Raw genomic sequence first — 13,948 nt, forward strand, 5'->3', positions numbered from 1 at the left:
CAAATGTCCTGCAGCCTGAGCCCTGCAAGCCCAACTCAGGTGAGCCCAGCCAGCCATGGGGCTTTTACTGCAGTGTAAACGACCCCTGAGAGGGTTCTGAGGCTTGCCCATGTAGTTCAGTATGTAGGCATCTAACACAGTCATGCAGAGAGGGTGGGTGGGTCTTGCTCATCCTCATGCCCCTGAGAATATGAACTGATGGGTCCAGCTATGCACCCCAAGGTCATGGTCATCGAGTTTAAGGCCAGAATGGGCCATTAAAACATATAGTCTGATCCCCTGCTTATCGCAGACCACCAGCAGCACCCAGCACCTGCATACCAACCCAACACCGAAATCAGACACACTGGTACAGCCTACGGAGACTAGGCTGTGACCTGCCACCAGCAGAGAACAGGTGAGACCAAGGGGCACCAGCGCCCCAGGCCCCCACAGGGGCAGGGAAAGGATCCAGTGAGATACACTCAGACAACACTGGGGAGTGACCCACACCCACAGAGGAAGGCAAAAAAAAACCCCAAGGTCCCTGCCTATCTGATGGAAAAATTCCTTCCTGGCCCCACATGCGGATCGGTTAGACTCTGGGCATGTGAACAAGATCCAGCCAGCCACTCACCTGAGAGACACAGAATGCTCTCCTCAGAGCCCTGCCCCCACCTTCCAATGTCCCATCTCCAGCCACAGCCATCCCTGATGCTTCAGAGGAAGGAGACACACGAAAAGAAAACAGCTCCAGGATAGCTGGGGATGGGAAAATCCCTTCCGGGCCCCTGCCAGTGGTCAGCTGAAGACCTGAAGCATGAGCTTTAGGAATGTAAGACACAAACCAGAAGGGATCCCCTGGGCTGCTGAGTTCACAAACACCCCGTCATACAACCCCACTCAGAAAAGTATCCAGCTCTCTCCTAAAACTGCTGAAGTTGTTTGTCCCGGCAGCTCCTGTTGGGAGGCTGTTCCAGAGCCTCGCCCCTCTGATGGCCTTGCTTCCCCTTGGGGCCTCTCTGTGGCTTGGGCTCCCGCAGCACGCTGGGCCGTGGAACCGGGTCAGTGCCAGTGGGAAAGCGTGTAATTGTCTTTGTTCAAACAGGGCAGCTCTGGGCCATGGGAGGGTGTCTGGGCATGGAGAGTCCTTGGGCTGCCCCAAGAACCCTTCTGTCTGTGACTACAGCTACCCATCCAGATCTGTCTGGGCAGAGCCTGGGCCTGCCGGCACCCAGACAGGCCCTCCAGAGACTGGGCCGCTTTGCCAAAACAGCTGCAGCAGCCCCTGAGGTGCCCATGGCAGCAGGTGCTGTAGAGGCTGGGCCCTGCCCAACCCGGCCTCCATGAACCTCCTTCGGTGATGCTTCCTAGAAAAGCCACCAGCTGCCTTAAAACGACCAGCTAGAGCAGCAGGGCTGAGGGGCCGTGGGTGACGGCGGGGCTGAGGGCTGTGGGTGCGCGGGTGACAGCGGGGCTGAGGGCCGTGGGTGACGGCGGGGCTGAGGGGCCGTGGGTGACGGCAGGGCTGAGGGCTGTGGGTGACGGTGGGGCTGAGGGCCGTGGGTGCGCGGGTGACGGCGGGGCTGTGGGGCCGTGGGTGACAGCGGGGCTGAGGGCCGTGGGTGACGGCGGGGCTGAGGGGCTGAGGGCCATGGGTGCGCGGGTGACAGCGGGGCTGAGGGCCGTGGGTGACGGCGGGGCTGAGGGGCCGTGGGTGCGCGGGTGATGGCGGGGCTGAGGGGCTGAGGGGCCGCGGGTGACGGCGGGGCTGAGGGGCTGTGGGTGACGGCGGGGCTGAGGGGCCGTGGGTGCGTGGGTGACAGCGGGGCTGAGGGGCTGGGGGGCCATGGGTGACGGCGGGGCTGAGGGCCGCGGGTGACGGCGGGGCTGAGGGGCTGAGGGCCGTGGGTGCTCGGGTGAGGGCGGGGCTGAGGGGCTGAGGGCCGTGGGTGCGCCGGCAGCTGGGAAGGGAGCAGGGAATGTCCAGGGAATGCGGAGGATGTTGCGTCTCCAAACTCATATGGGCAGCCACACACGGTGGGACACCGACACGCTCACCGCACCCCGCCACACCCAGACTCACACTTCCAGGCCCCTTTGCACACACGCCCCGACACCCCCACCCCCGTGACTCCACGCGGCGGGGCTGCAGCTGCCCAGCCAGCTCTGACGGGCACCGGGAGCTCCAGGCTTGAGACTCGGGGAGGCAGCGGCGCCGCGGGGCGCACGGGGCAGGGCCAGGAGCCCGGGGGCCGCCGGGCCAGCTGGGGGCCGCGCAGGGGCAGGTCTGGGCCTCGCAGGGGCAGGTCGGGGCCGGGCAGGGGCAGGTCGGGGCCGCGCAGGGGCAGGTCGGAGCCGCGCAGGGGCAGGTCGGGGCCTCGCAGGGGCAGGTCGGGGCCGGGCAGGGGCAGGTCGGGGCCGCGCAGGGGCAGGTCGGAGCCGGGCAGGGGCAGGTCGGGGCCGCGCAGGGGCAGGTCGGGGCCGGGCACCGAGCTCAGACCCGCTCCCGTCACGCAGGCGCTCGGCTCCCAGAGGACGGGACCAAGCTGCCGGGCAGCGGCTCCGTGGAGCCCGAGCCAGCCATGCCGCGGGGCGTCGCCAGCAGGGCGCAGCCCGGGGCCAAGCCGGAGGCGCCCCGGAGCGCGGCAGGGGCCGCCTGGGGACCCGCGCTGGCGGCGGCCCCTGAACTGGCAGGAGCCAGCGGGCGGGATGCGCCCCGCCGGGAGCAGGTAACCGGGGCCGCTGGCCGGGGCCGGGGCCGGGGCCGGGGCCGCTGGCCGGGGCCGGGGCTGGGCGGCGGGGAGCGGGGCAGGGCGCGGCGCGGGCGGCTGGTCAGCACCATGGAGAGAGGCGCCGCGCCCGCTCCCGGGCTCCCGGCCGCTGGACAGCTCCAGCCTGGAGCGCCGTGCCCGGCGCCGGGTCCCGCCGACCCGCTGGGTGCGGAGGGGCCGAGCCGGGTCAGCAGCTAGCCCGGGGAGGGAGCGGAGAGAGCTGGGAAAAGGCGGGGGACGGGCCCCCCTCGCCCCATAGCACCTAACGCCCCGGGCGCTACGGGAAGTCCCGCGGGGCTGCGCCCCGTCCCCCCCCGGCTCCGGCCGCTCGCCGGCGGCTTGTGCTCAGCCCCGCTTGCCGCGCCAGGGGCTCGAAGTTTCCGGGTTTCCCCCGCGCCTGGGGGCTCCGGCCCGGCGCCTCCGGGGCCCTCCGTCCGCCCGTGTCGCTCCCAAGGTCCGCGGGGCTCCTGGCGGGTGGCAGGCAGGGGCTGTGCCGAGCCGGATAGCTGGGGAGCGGCCCGCGGGGGCCGAGGCGAGCTGTCCCTGCCGGGCCGGGGGGACAGGCCATGCTCATGGGGGTGGGGGGCAGTGTCCCCTGGCTGGCGCCTGGCTCAGGGGCACTGGCCCAAAGAGCGCAGCTTAGACAGGAAGGAGCCAGGGGGCTAAGCTGGTGTCAGCGGCAGCTTCCCTGCGGGGCAGGTCTCACGTCTGGGCGCTTACCCTGGAGGCCCTTCCAGAGCCCCCGGGTCACAGCTGTGGGACCTGCCCCCACAACGGTACAGTCATATTCCCACTACTCTCTGGGTCTAGGACAGAGCAGGCTGCAGGTGCCACTGAGCTGCAGCCCTGAGCTGGGAGGGGGGGAGTTCCCCCATCCCCGGCCGTCCCAGGGGTGCCCCGGGTCCCTCCCCGGCTTGCACACTGCGCACAGACCTCTGCAGCCGGCAGCGGCCTTGAGCGGGGGTGTCAGCCTGGCCCTGCATTCAGCCTGGGATTCTCCCTGGGGCCTGAGGGAGGCAAGTGCCCAGCTGCCTTGGGCTTCCGCTGTGAGGGTTCCCTCCACTCGGTTCCCGGCGAGTGGTGGAAGGGGGCACACGCCAGGGCCCGCAGGGATCGCTGTGATCAGTTAGCCTGGCCTCCTGCTTAGTAGGCCTGAGACCTGCCCCACATACCTCCGAGAGCTGGGCCTGTAGTAAAATATCCCGTCCTGACTTTAAAATGACCAGTGATGGAGGATCCACCAGCCCCCGGGGGAAAGGGTCCAATGGCTAATTACTCTCACCAGTAACAACCGGCATCTTATTTCCAGACTGAATTTGTCTAGCTTCATCTTCCAGCCACTGGGTCACGTTGTAGGGACTGAAGAGCCCGTTATCAAATAGTTGTTCCCCATGTTGGTCGTCAAGTCACCCCTTATCCTCCTCTTTGTGAAGCTAAAAGGTTATTTACTTGTTCCCATAAGATAAGAACTAGGGGCCACCAAATGAAATTCATGGGCAGCAGGTTTAAAACAAACAAAAGGAAGTTCTTCATTCAGCACAGAGTCAACCTGTGGAACTCCTTGCCTGAGGAGGTTGTGAAGGCTAGGACTATAACAGGGTTTAAAAGAGAACTGGTTACATTTATGGAGATTAAGTCCACTAATGGCTATTAGCCAGGATGGGTGAGGAATGGTGTCCCTAGCCTCTGTCTGTCAGAGGGTGGAGATGGATGGCAGGAGAGAGATCACTAGGTCCTTACCTGTTAGGTTCACTCCCTCTGGGGCACCTGGCACTGGCCACTGTCGGCAGACAAGATACTGGGCTGGAGGGACCTTTGGCCGGACCCAGGAGGGCCGTTTTATGTTCTTAAATAAATTGAGCTCCTGGAGTCTATCACCATGGGGCAGGTTTTCTAATCCTTTAACCATTCTTGTAGATCATCCCTGACCCCTTCCATTTATCACTGAACTCGAATTGTGGGCACCAGAACTGGACAGGGGATTGCAGCAGCGCTTGCATCCACGCAGAGGGAAAATAACCTCCCGGCTCCCACGCGAGAGTCCCTTGCTCATGCATCGCATGTGGCAACTCCCGGGGAGCCCATGTTCAGCGGATTGACCCCTGCCCCTTTTTCAGTCCCTGCTTCCCAGGAGAGAGGCCCCCAGGCTGTAAGCGCGGCCGGCGTTCCTTGGCCCTCGCTGTGTGTCTTTACCTGTAGCTGGAATAACACACGGATTGTTTGCTTGTACCCAGCTTTCCAGAGACCCCACCTGCTCCCCAGATTGCCAGGGCGCAGGTGTGTGCTAGGAACAGTGGGCTGTCCAAGCGCCCCCCCTTGTGGCCCTTCGGGCACACTGCTCTGGCCACCGCTTGGTTCTTGCAGTAGTTTACGCCCAGACCCACGAGCTGAGAACAAGCATCTCCCTTTGGATAAAAAGCGCTTTAGCCCCGCCAACCCAACCCTCCTCCTGGGGTGCTAATTCGGACAGGCCTCTCCTACATTCAGGAGTCCTTCCGCCCTCCTTCTGGAGCCAGGTTACTATGGAGGGCAGCTGTGGCTGTCCCCCACTCCAGGCTGTCCTAGGCAGGACTCCGGCCCTCCTGGTTGGCTGGGAGAGGGGCACCGTTCCCCGCCCTGCAGCACAAGGCTCCTGGTCCTGGGCTGTGCACGGAACAAGAGCCTGGGGTTTTCCCCAAACACTGGAGCTTGCCTCCTCTCTCCAAGGACCCTGCTTCTGACATAACCTGGGCCCTTGTGTACCTCACAACTCCCCAAAGCATACAGGGCCGGCCACGCAGCAGGGGCTGGCTGACCCCTCGTCCCTACACTCCTGCATGGGACAGGCCACCCTGGTACAGTGCTCGGGCAGGAGGCCCCACTGAAAAGCAGGCCAAATGTAGGGGGAATTTAGACACCACTGCAGCCAAGGCCCACGCTAGAACCCGCACACTCAGCACATGGCAGCAGCTGTTCTGAGCGAGCTGGTGAGATCAAAGCCCCACCAGGAAGCTTGTGAGCTGTCCACATTAGGTAGCTGTAGAGCATTTCTGTTCCCAGGCACCATCATCCCTCCTGGGCAAACGGGCAGGTCTGAGTTCTCCTTGGATCTCAGGCCAGAGGAAGAGACAAGGAAACACCAAACATGGCAGTAGCTCCATGTGTCTCCAGACATAACTACTTGCAGGTACAGGACCCAGTGGAGCACAAGCAGGAAATGAAAAGGGCCAAGGATACACGCACCTTAAAAATACAGTCAGGGCCCAGAGGCCCACCCAGGAAAATGAGGGGGATGCACTGTCCCTACAGAGTTTGCCCCAGTCTCCCCTGGAGAGCGGAGGGCGACAAGGTGTCGCGATGACCCGGGGAGTGCGGGCGAGCTTTTATATGACGGGACTTGCCCTGCAGCAGAGAAGGCAGGCCTTACGTGTAGGAAAGGGAGAACCCAGGAAACGGCACCCTTGCACTATACACAGCTGGGGCCTAAGGTACTGTGGTGATGGGGACGCAGACATACAGACCCGAGTTCAGCCGTGGGCAGGATTTCATAAACATTAACAGGGGAACTGGTGGCAGAAGAGTTAGAAACATACGTCAGGTCCAGATGCTTCTCTTCACAGCTCAAGGTATGGAAGGGGAGGTGTGACCACACCTGGGTGGCTAGGGATACCTCTCGTAGGAAGAGTAAGTGCAGGTGTGAAGCAAACAGACTGCAAGGCCCGCTGACCATCCAGTGGATGAAGATCCAGGAGACAGACCATTTCTATGGATTTGGGGTCACCACCCTCAGGCCCTGCCTTCCTAGGCCCTTTCCCATCTCATCACCACAGCGGGCAGCATTCCTGTGAGGCTCCACGGGCCGTGCACAGGTAGTCTTCCAGGAGGCCTCCAAGCTGTGGAGGGACAGTTGGGGTTCCTCGGCGTAGCAGCAATTCAGGATCATGACTCTGGTCACACAGAGCTCCACTCATTCCCTGTGGCCAGTGAGTCATGCTGAGGGGATGTCCCAATGTATCCACCTTTTCCGTCCACCCCCCAGATCCCATCCCATGAGTTTGGCGCCCACCACGCAGGGCAGGGCGCACCTGAGCATTAGTACAAGGTCATCGTAAGAGGACGTTTGGGCATTGCACGATTTCGGACCAGGCCCCGTAGGCCATGGTGAGACGACCAAACTCCTCTCTGTATTTCCGGGGGGCCTGTGCTGCCCACTCACGTAAGGGACGGATTTACTGCGTGGGGCCAGTGTAGATTTACGGGAGGAGGTGCTGGAATGGATTCAAACATCGTGTATGGATGGGACACACTCTGCCCTAGCGATACGACACTAGGCCAAGGGGCTAATTTCAATAGGGTTCAGATCAGGCCTCATGTGACGGGGGTAGGAGCGTGGAGAGAGGGGTCAGCATTGGGACTCCTGGCATAGCAGGGCCCTGCCGGAAGGTAATCTACATTCCCGGGCAGCCTCCAGCTGTTAGCACATTTACTAAGGAAGCGAAACTGGGTGAGAGGCAGCCAGGATAAAGAGAGAGAGCAAACACCTCGGAGGTGATGCCTGTACAGTGGGCTGGGGGCAGCTAAGTGGCTGATGGGTAATAATGAGCCAAGGCCTTGAGACTCTTCACATGGGCTAAGCGCACAGGAGAGGAAGCACAAAGCCCAGCAGGCCAGCATGAGCCCAGGGCCAGAGTGCGAGTAGCACAGTGAGAAAGGAGGCCAAGGCCAGGCCAATCAAGCAGATCTCTGCCGGCAGGGAGGAGGCCATACTGCAGAGAACCACACAAGTTTGCCCATCCGGCTCAAGTTCTTCTCCAGTGCCCGTCCCCATGGTATCAAGGGGCTAGTACAAGAAAGGCATTTCTGGGACTGACACAAAGCAATGGAAGGCAATCAAAGTGAGTCCAATTGCTGAGAGTACGAGTGACGGGAGAGATTTTCACAAGCACCTAAAGGGTTTAGGAGCACAAATCTCAGACTCTCCCTGGGCTTCATCTGGGTATTGAAGAGCATGGTCCCATTGAAAGTCACTTGTAAAAATCTCACGGTGTGTGAATAAAGCTCACTTCAAATCAGCAGAAAGTTCCAAACTTTTAACAGGTTTCAGAGTAACAGCCGTGTTAGTCTGTATTCGCAAAAAGAAAAGGAGTACTTGTGGCACCTTAGAGACTAACCAATTTATTTGAGCATGAGCTTTCGTGAGCTACAGCCCACTTCATTGGATGCATACTGTGGAAACTGCAGAAGACATTATATACACAGAGACCATGAAACAATACCTCCTCCCACCCCACTCTCCTGCTGGTAATAGCTTATCTAAACTGATCATCAAGTTGGGCCACACACACAGACACACAAACTCATTCTCCTGCTGGTAATAGCTCATCCAAAGTGACCACTCTCCCTACAATGTGCATGATAATCAAGGTGGGCCATTTCCAGCATAAATCCAAGTTTAACCAGAACGTCGGGGGGGAGGTGGTAGAAAAAAACAAGGGGAAAATAGGCTACCTTGCATAATGACTTAGCTACTCCCAGTCTCTATTTAAGCCTAAATTAATAGTATCCAATTTGCAAATGAATTCCAATTCAGCAGTTTCTCACTGGAGTCTGGATTTGAAGTTTTTTTTGTTGTAAGATAGCGACCTTCATGTCTGTGATTGCGTGACCAGAGAGATTGAAGTGTTCTCCGACTGGTTTATGAATGTTATAAATTCTTGACATCTGATTTGTGTCCATTTATTCTTTTACGTAGAGACTGTCCAGTGTGACCAATGTAAATGGCAGAGGGGCATTGCTGGCACATGATGGCATATATCACATATCACATATATATCAATTTGCAAATTGGATACTATTAATTTAGGCTTAAATAGGGACTGGGAGTGGCTAAGTCATTATGCAAGGTAGCCTATTTCCCCTTGTTTTTTTCTACCACCACCCCCCCCGACGTTCTGGTTAAACTTGGATTTGTGCTGGAAATGGCCCACCTTGATTATCATGCACATTGTAAGGAGAGTGGTCAGTTTGGATGAGCTATTGCCAGCAGGAGAGTGAGTTTGTTGGAGGGGGGGGGTGAGAAAACCTGGATTTGTGCTGGAAATGGCCCACCTTGATTATCATGCACATTGTAGGGAGAGTGGTCACTTTGGATGAGCTATTACCAGCAGGAGAGTGAGTTTTTGTGTGTGTGTGGCCCAACTTGATGATCAGTTTAGATAAGCTATTACCAGCAGGAGAGTGGGGTGGGAGGAGGTATTGTTTCATGGTCTCTGTGTGTATATAATGTCTTCTGCAGTTTCCACGGTATGCATCCGATGAAGTGAGCTGTAGCTCATGAAAGCTCATGCTCAAATAAATTGGTTAGTCTCTAAGGTGCCACAAGTCCTCCTTTTCTTTTTGTGAAACTTTTAACAGCGGTGGTTTTCCATGGAGACTAAATGAGAGCATAAATACCCGTTTCTCCATCTCAGTTCAGCTATTATTGGCCAGGGGCCTGCACCATGCGGGTGCTGCACAGATCAGCCCCTGCCCTGTGGAGAGTTCACTGCTGGTTTTATTGCCTGCCTTAGAAAGGAGATGCCCGAAGCCAGTGTGGCATGCCCTGGGGAACCGGGGAAGAGCCCAGATCACAGAGCCAGGCCTTTGAGAACAGGTGCTGAGGCTGGTTTCTCTGTTGCTTTAACAGGTGCCGGTTGCCTTTGCCTTTCCCAGCCAATAGACACTCGCTGGTGCGATGGATGAAATGATGGAGCTGCGGACGGATGGGAATTCCCTGCTCAAGGCGGTGTGGCTAGGCAGACTCCGGCTGGCCAGGCTCTTACTAGAAGGTGGGGCCTACATTAATGAAAGCAACGAGAAGGGAGAGACCGCTCTCATGGTGGCCTGCCTCACTAAACACGTGGATCAGCAGAGCACAGACAAAGCCCGGATGGTGAAGTATCTGCTGGATTATGGGGCTGACCCCAACATCCAGGACAAAGCCGGCAGAACAGCCCTGATGCATGCGTGCCTCAGAGGAGCTGGGAAAGAGGTCATTTCTCTGCTGCTGGAGAACGGAGCAGACCCGAGCCTAGAAGATCATTCTGGAGCCTCTGCTCTGGTTTACGCGGTCAATGCACATGACCAGGACGTGCTGAAACATCTCCTGAGAGCCTGCAGAGCTAAGGGGAAGGAGGTGATCATTATAACTATGGACAAGTCCTCTTCAGGTACCACGGCCACCCAACAATACCTTAACATCCCGCCATCGCCAGAGCCAGGGGAGAGGCGGCGCCCGGGCGTGTGCATGACGCCTTCGGAGACCGAATTGAAAGTGCCCACTTCAGGGGCCTCAGCCGCTGCGAAGGAAGAGCCCTTCTTCCGCTTCCACCCCGCACATGCCAGCGGGTGCCAGCTGGCCCAGGCCCTTCACGAGCCCTGCTCTCCGACCAGGAAATTCTGCAACCCCAGAAGAGCCCGTCTGCCGCAGCTGAAGAGGCTGCAATCGGAACCCTGGGGCTTGGTTGCACCTTCTGTTCTCGCCTCCTCTGCCCATCTGGACGAGGCCAAGACGGTGCGTACAGATGAGGAAATCATCCTGGGCATCAATGACTTGTCGCTCCGCAGAAAGGGTTCCTTACCCAGGAACGGCAGCAGGAAGGGTAGCGACTTGTCCCTCTTCCCTTTGGGGGATGACCAGGATCTGAAGATCCCAGCAACTTCTGTGCCGGGATCAAGGAAACCATCCTATGACAAAACTCAGGCCCTTCCTCAGCGCGTAGCCAGGAGGGGCGCTGTCCCTGCTGAGCCAGAGAACCCCAGCTCCACCGGCTCGGGCTCCGCAGCCTGCAAAGACACCCTGCCTCGGAGAAGGCTGGGCACTGCGCATTACGATTCGGATTCACAGCTCTACTGTGACTCCAGCTCCATTCTGGCCGATGCGGGGAAGGTGCCTTTGGAGAGAAAACAGCTCACTAGTTCCCATTTGGCTAAGTCCAACAGCTCCTGGGAATCCCTGGACAGCATGTCCAGCACGTCTCCCGGCACCAGTCGCCGCAGGCCACCCAATTTGCTGGAAAGACGTGGCTCTGGGACACTCCTGCTCGATCACATTTCTCATACCCGACCAGGGTATTTGCCTCCTTTGAATGTAAACCCCAACCCGCCAATTCCCAACGTCGGCTCTTACAGCAAACCGGCTTCCCCGCTCGCTGGGGGCTTCAAACCCATAGTGGCTGCTGCTCCGAGTTCACCGAGAACGGGAGACTTGCGAACCAAGAAGAAGCTGCTTCGAAGACACTCGATGCAGGTTCAGCAGATGAAACAACTCTCCAATTTTGAGGAAATAGTGGCCCGTAGTTTGTATTTCAATGGATTTTCCATAAACACGCACAAGGCCCCCCGGGTGGAGCACAAGAGAGCAGGGTGTCCCTGCGGCTGACACCCCCCACTCCAGGAGGGGCAGGGCAGGGGTCAGATCCCCACAGCCTTGCACCTTGCAGAGGTCTGGGCGCCGGGGCCAAGCCAGGAGCATTTTACAATCTCGTTGCCCAGCTGTGGGGACACCACCAGGTACAAACGGGGGGAATCGGCACCAAGTACTAAAAACGTTTCTCCACGAGTGCCCCAGGTCTGGGCTTGTTCCGCAGGATGGATCCGGTGAAGAGTTGATCATAGAGGAACCTAGAGTGTGAGACACACAAAAGAACATGATCCCCATTCATTCGTTCTCCAATTCTCTGTCCTTAATCTCTAGTCTTTCCCACCCCCATGGAAACAGTCCTGGGATTGCCAGTGCCCGTGGGGCTGGTGTACTTCTCAAGTGCCTACCAGAAACAGAGCAGGGCTTCCTGCTGCCAGGGGGAGGAAGAGCCCAGCACCCCTGACCCGCTGAATGTATTGACACCTGCCCTGAGCCGGAGAAGGGACAGGACTTCCAAGAAATCTTAGCACTTTAACAGGCCGGAGAATGGAGCAGATCCGCTCCTGGTGACACTCCAGTGCAAGCAACAGGACTGCACCAGGGGGGAAATCAGCCACTGAGGCTGCCAGGCCCCCCATTGCTTGGCGAGATGCTCTGCTGTGGGCACTGCGCTGCCTGGCAGGGAAGGCGGGCAGCATTCCCCATCTCTAGCCCGTGGGAAGGGCGGGGACTCGGCGAGGTCTTTTCTCGGGGAAGGGGACCCGGAGTGTGGAGCAGAGCAGGGCCCATGTCTCGGGCCAAGGGCTCATGGGGAATTCAGCCCCGTGCTCTGCTCCTGGGAGGTGCTTGGCCATTTAAGTCACATGCTGCTACTGGCTCTGTTCCAATCAGGGAGGCTCAGAGGATTTCTACCCCATGGCCATCTGACCCCAGCCCCCAAAGGGCCCCCCCAACAGCACATAGCCCCCGCCCTCGAGAGGCTGTGGGGGAGCCCCTCGCTGGGTTCCCGGCCAGCTGCAGGTGGTGAGTGAGGGGCTGCAGGATCAGCCCCCACCCGCTGCATCCATGGTGACATGGGCAAGGCCCTCACCCTTGGCTTCACTGCGGCTGCACCTGGGGCACAAAGGGGCCCCAAGCCCATTCAGCCCAGCATAGGGGGACCCTCTGGTGACAGCACAGCAGCTCCTGATCTCTCCCTGCTGAGCACAGCTGCCACAACAGGCCCTTGGGGCCACTGGCAGCAGCACAAATTGGCGCAGCCTTCAGGCTGCTCTAACTCATGATGTGGGACCAGCCTGTTTAAGGCCAGTCCAGGCCTGGGGGAGGGTAAAGATGCCTTGAGCCAACACCCCTCTGAGCTGCACTGTGCATTCTACACCTGCAGCCAAGGATCGGGGCGTTTTACTGATCTAGCCACCCCCCCCAGATCTCTGCACGGGCATCCCATTACAGGATTGGGGCCTAAATAGAGACCGACTGCAGCTGCTTTGTCAGGACAGCAAGGCCTGGGGCAGCTAACCCCATCTCAGCGCTCTGCACTCCCCCACTCCCAGAAGTGTTTCTCCCCATCTGGTACGGGGGTGGATATGGGTAGGCGAGTGGACTGGTTTGGCATGTAGGTGCTCAGCTAAACCCCACTCAGCCAGAACCTCTGCTGGAGGGGAAATCTCCTTCTAACCCTGGCGCCCACGGTTTGGATTGTTCATCTCCCTTAAACACGTGTCACGAGTTTACCCCAACTGAGGAGAACGGCCACAGGCTTAGCTCATGAATGCCTCAATATCCTGACTCTCGCTGCCAGCCCAGCCCAGCCGTACCTGGCACGTACCTCACTGCGACCTATGGCACTGTGTCCTTGTGTCATTGCCCCGGCCAGCCAAATTACGCGTTTCATTTAGTCCCCTCTTGCAGCTCTCCCGAGGATGCTCGTACCTTCCCCAGTGCACTAGCCGTTCTCTAGGCTGTTGCAAAACCTTCCAAGGTTCCTGCCCAAAGCAGCCTTGAGCTGTGCTTTAAACTGCACAAGAACATTCTTTCAACGTGCATTTCAGATTTCAATACCCTCTTTAGATCGAAGGTGAGCTTACATTTTTAGAGCTTTAAGGTTTATACTTACTGTAAGTCAAGTGTCTTCTCTATGGAACTTGAGGCATATTCTCCCTGTTGTAATGAAGTGTCTGTTGAAATATATTTTAGATTGAGGATTTCAAGCCTACAGTTCGCCACTTCTGGTCATTCCTAGATATTACAATCTCTTTTTTTTTCTGACGGTGAACGTCCTTCGCAACTGATTTAGGACAATGGTGCCCTGCAGAACGCAGGTGGTATGTTTTGAGCTTCCTGCGCAATGTACATTGGATTGGAAATATGCCACGTTCTCCTTTAGCGTAACATATTGTGATATTGTTTGTTACATTTTAAAGCGTGCCTGTGCAGACAAAGATGTTTGAAGATACTGTGGGATAGTTTAGACTTTATTACCTGTCCTATTAATAAACAGGGTAACATTCCTCTGAACTGCACCACTCCTCCCCCGAGGTTATCAATGAAATGTGCCTGTGTAATGACACTGGTCCTGGCGGGACCCAACGGAGAGGGCCAATTCAGGACAAATTGCTTCAAGCCGGGCAGTGACAGCCCAAGGCTGGGGTTTCTGTGCACACCAAGGCAAACCAGACAGACAGACAGAGAGGACTTTGGTCTCACCCCACTGGCTAACCACAAGTCGCACAAGCAGTTCCCTTAGACACTCCAGTTTCCCCGTATCCCCACCAGTGCCACTCGTTATGGGGACAAATGGTGATGAAAACCAATA

At 58.1% G+C, this 13,948-nt stretch overlaps 1 protein-coding gene across 1 annotated transcript; it reads left to right on the forward strand.

Moving 5' to 3' along the window:
• Positions 1-2,609: 2,609 nt before the first annotated feature.
• ANKRD34C (ankyrin repeat domain 34C) lies at positions 2,610-13,343 on the forward strand. Its single transcript, XM_048865891.2, has 2 exons — positions 2,610-2,711; positions 9,418-13,343. Exon 2 carries the CDS (start codon positions 9,466-9,468, stop codon positions 11,149-11,151), a length of 1,686 nt encoding a protein of 561 aa, XP_048721848.2. The 5' UTR covers positions 2,610-2,711; positions 9,418-9,465; the 3' UTR covers positions 11,152-13,343.
• The last annotated feature ends 605 nt before the right edge of the window (positions 13,344-13,948 follow it).

This window comes from Caretta caretta, chromosome 10, assembly GCF_965140235.1.
Source record: "Caretta caretta isolate rCarCar2 chromosome 10, rCarCar1.hap1, whole genome shotgun sequence".
In the NCBI taxonomy this organism is placed as follows: Eukaryota; Metazoa; Chordata; order Testudines; family Cheloniidae; genus Caretta; species Caretta caretta.

Bases quoted from the DNA above. Each gene is read 5' to 3' on its own strand.
- ANKRD34C (XM_048865891.2), top strand. From the start codon at position 9,466: ATGGATGAAATGATGGAGCTGCGGACGGATGGGAATTCCCTGCTCAAG.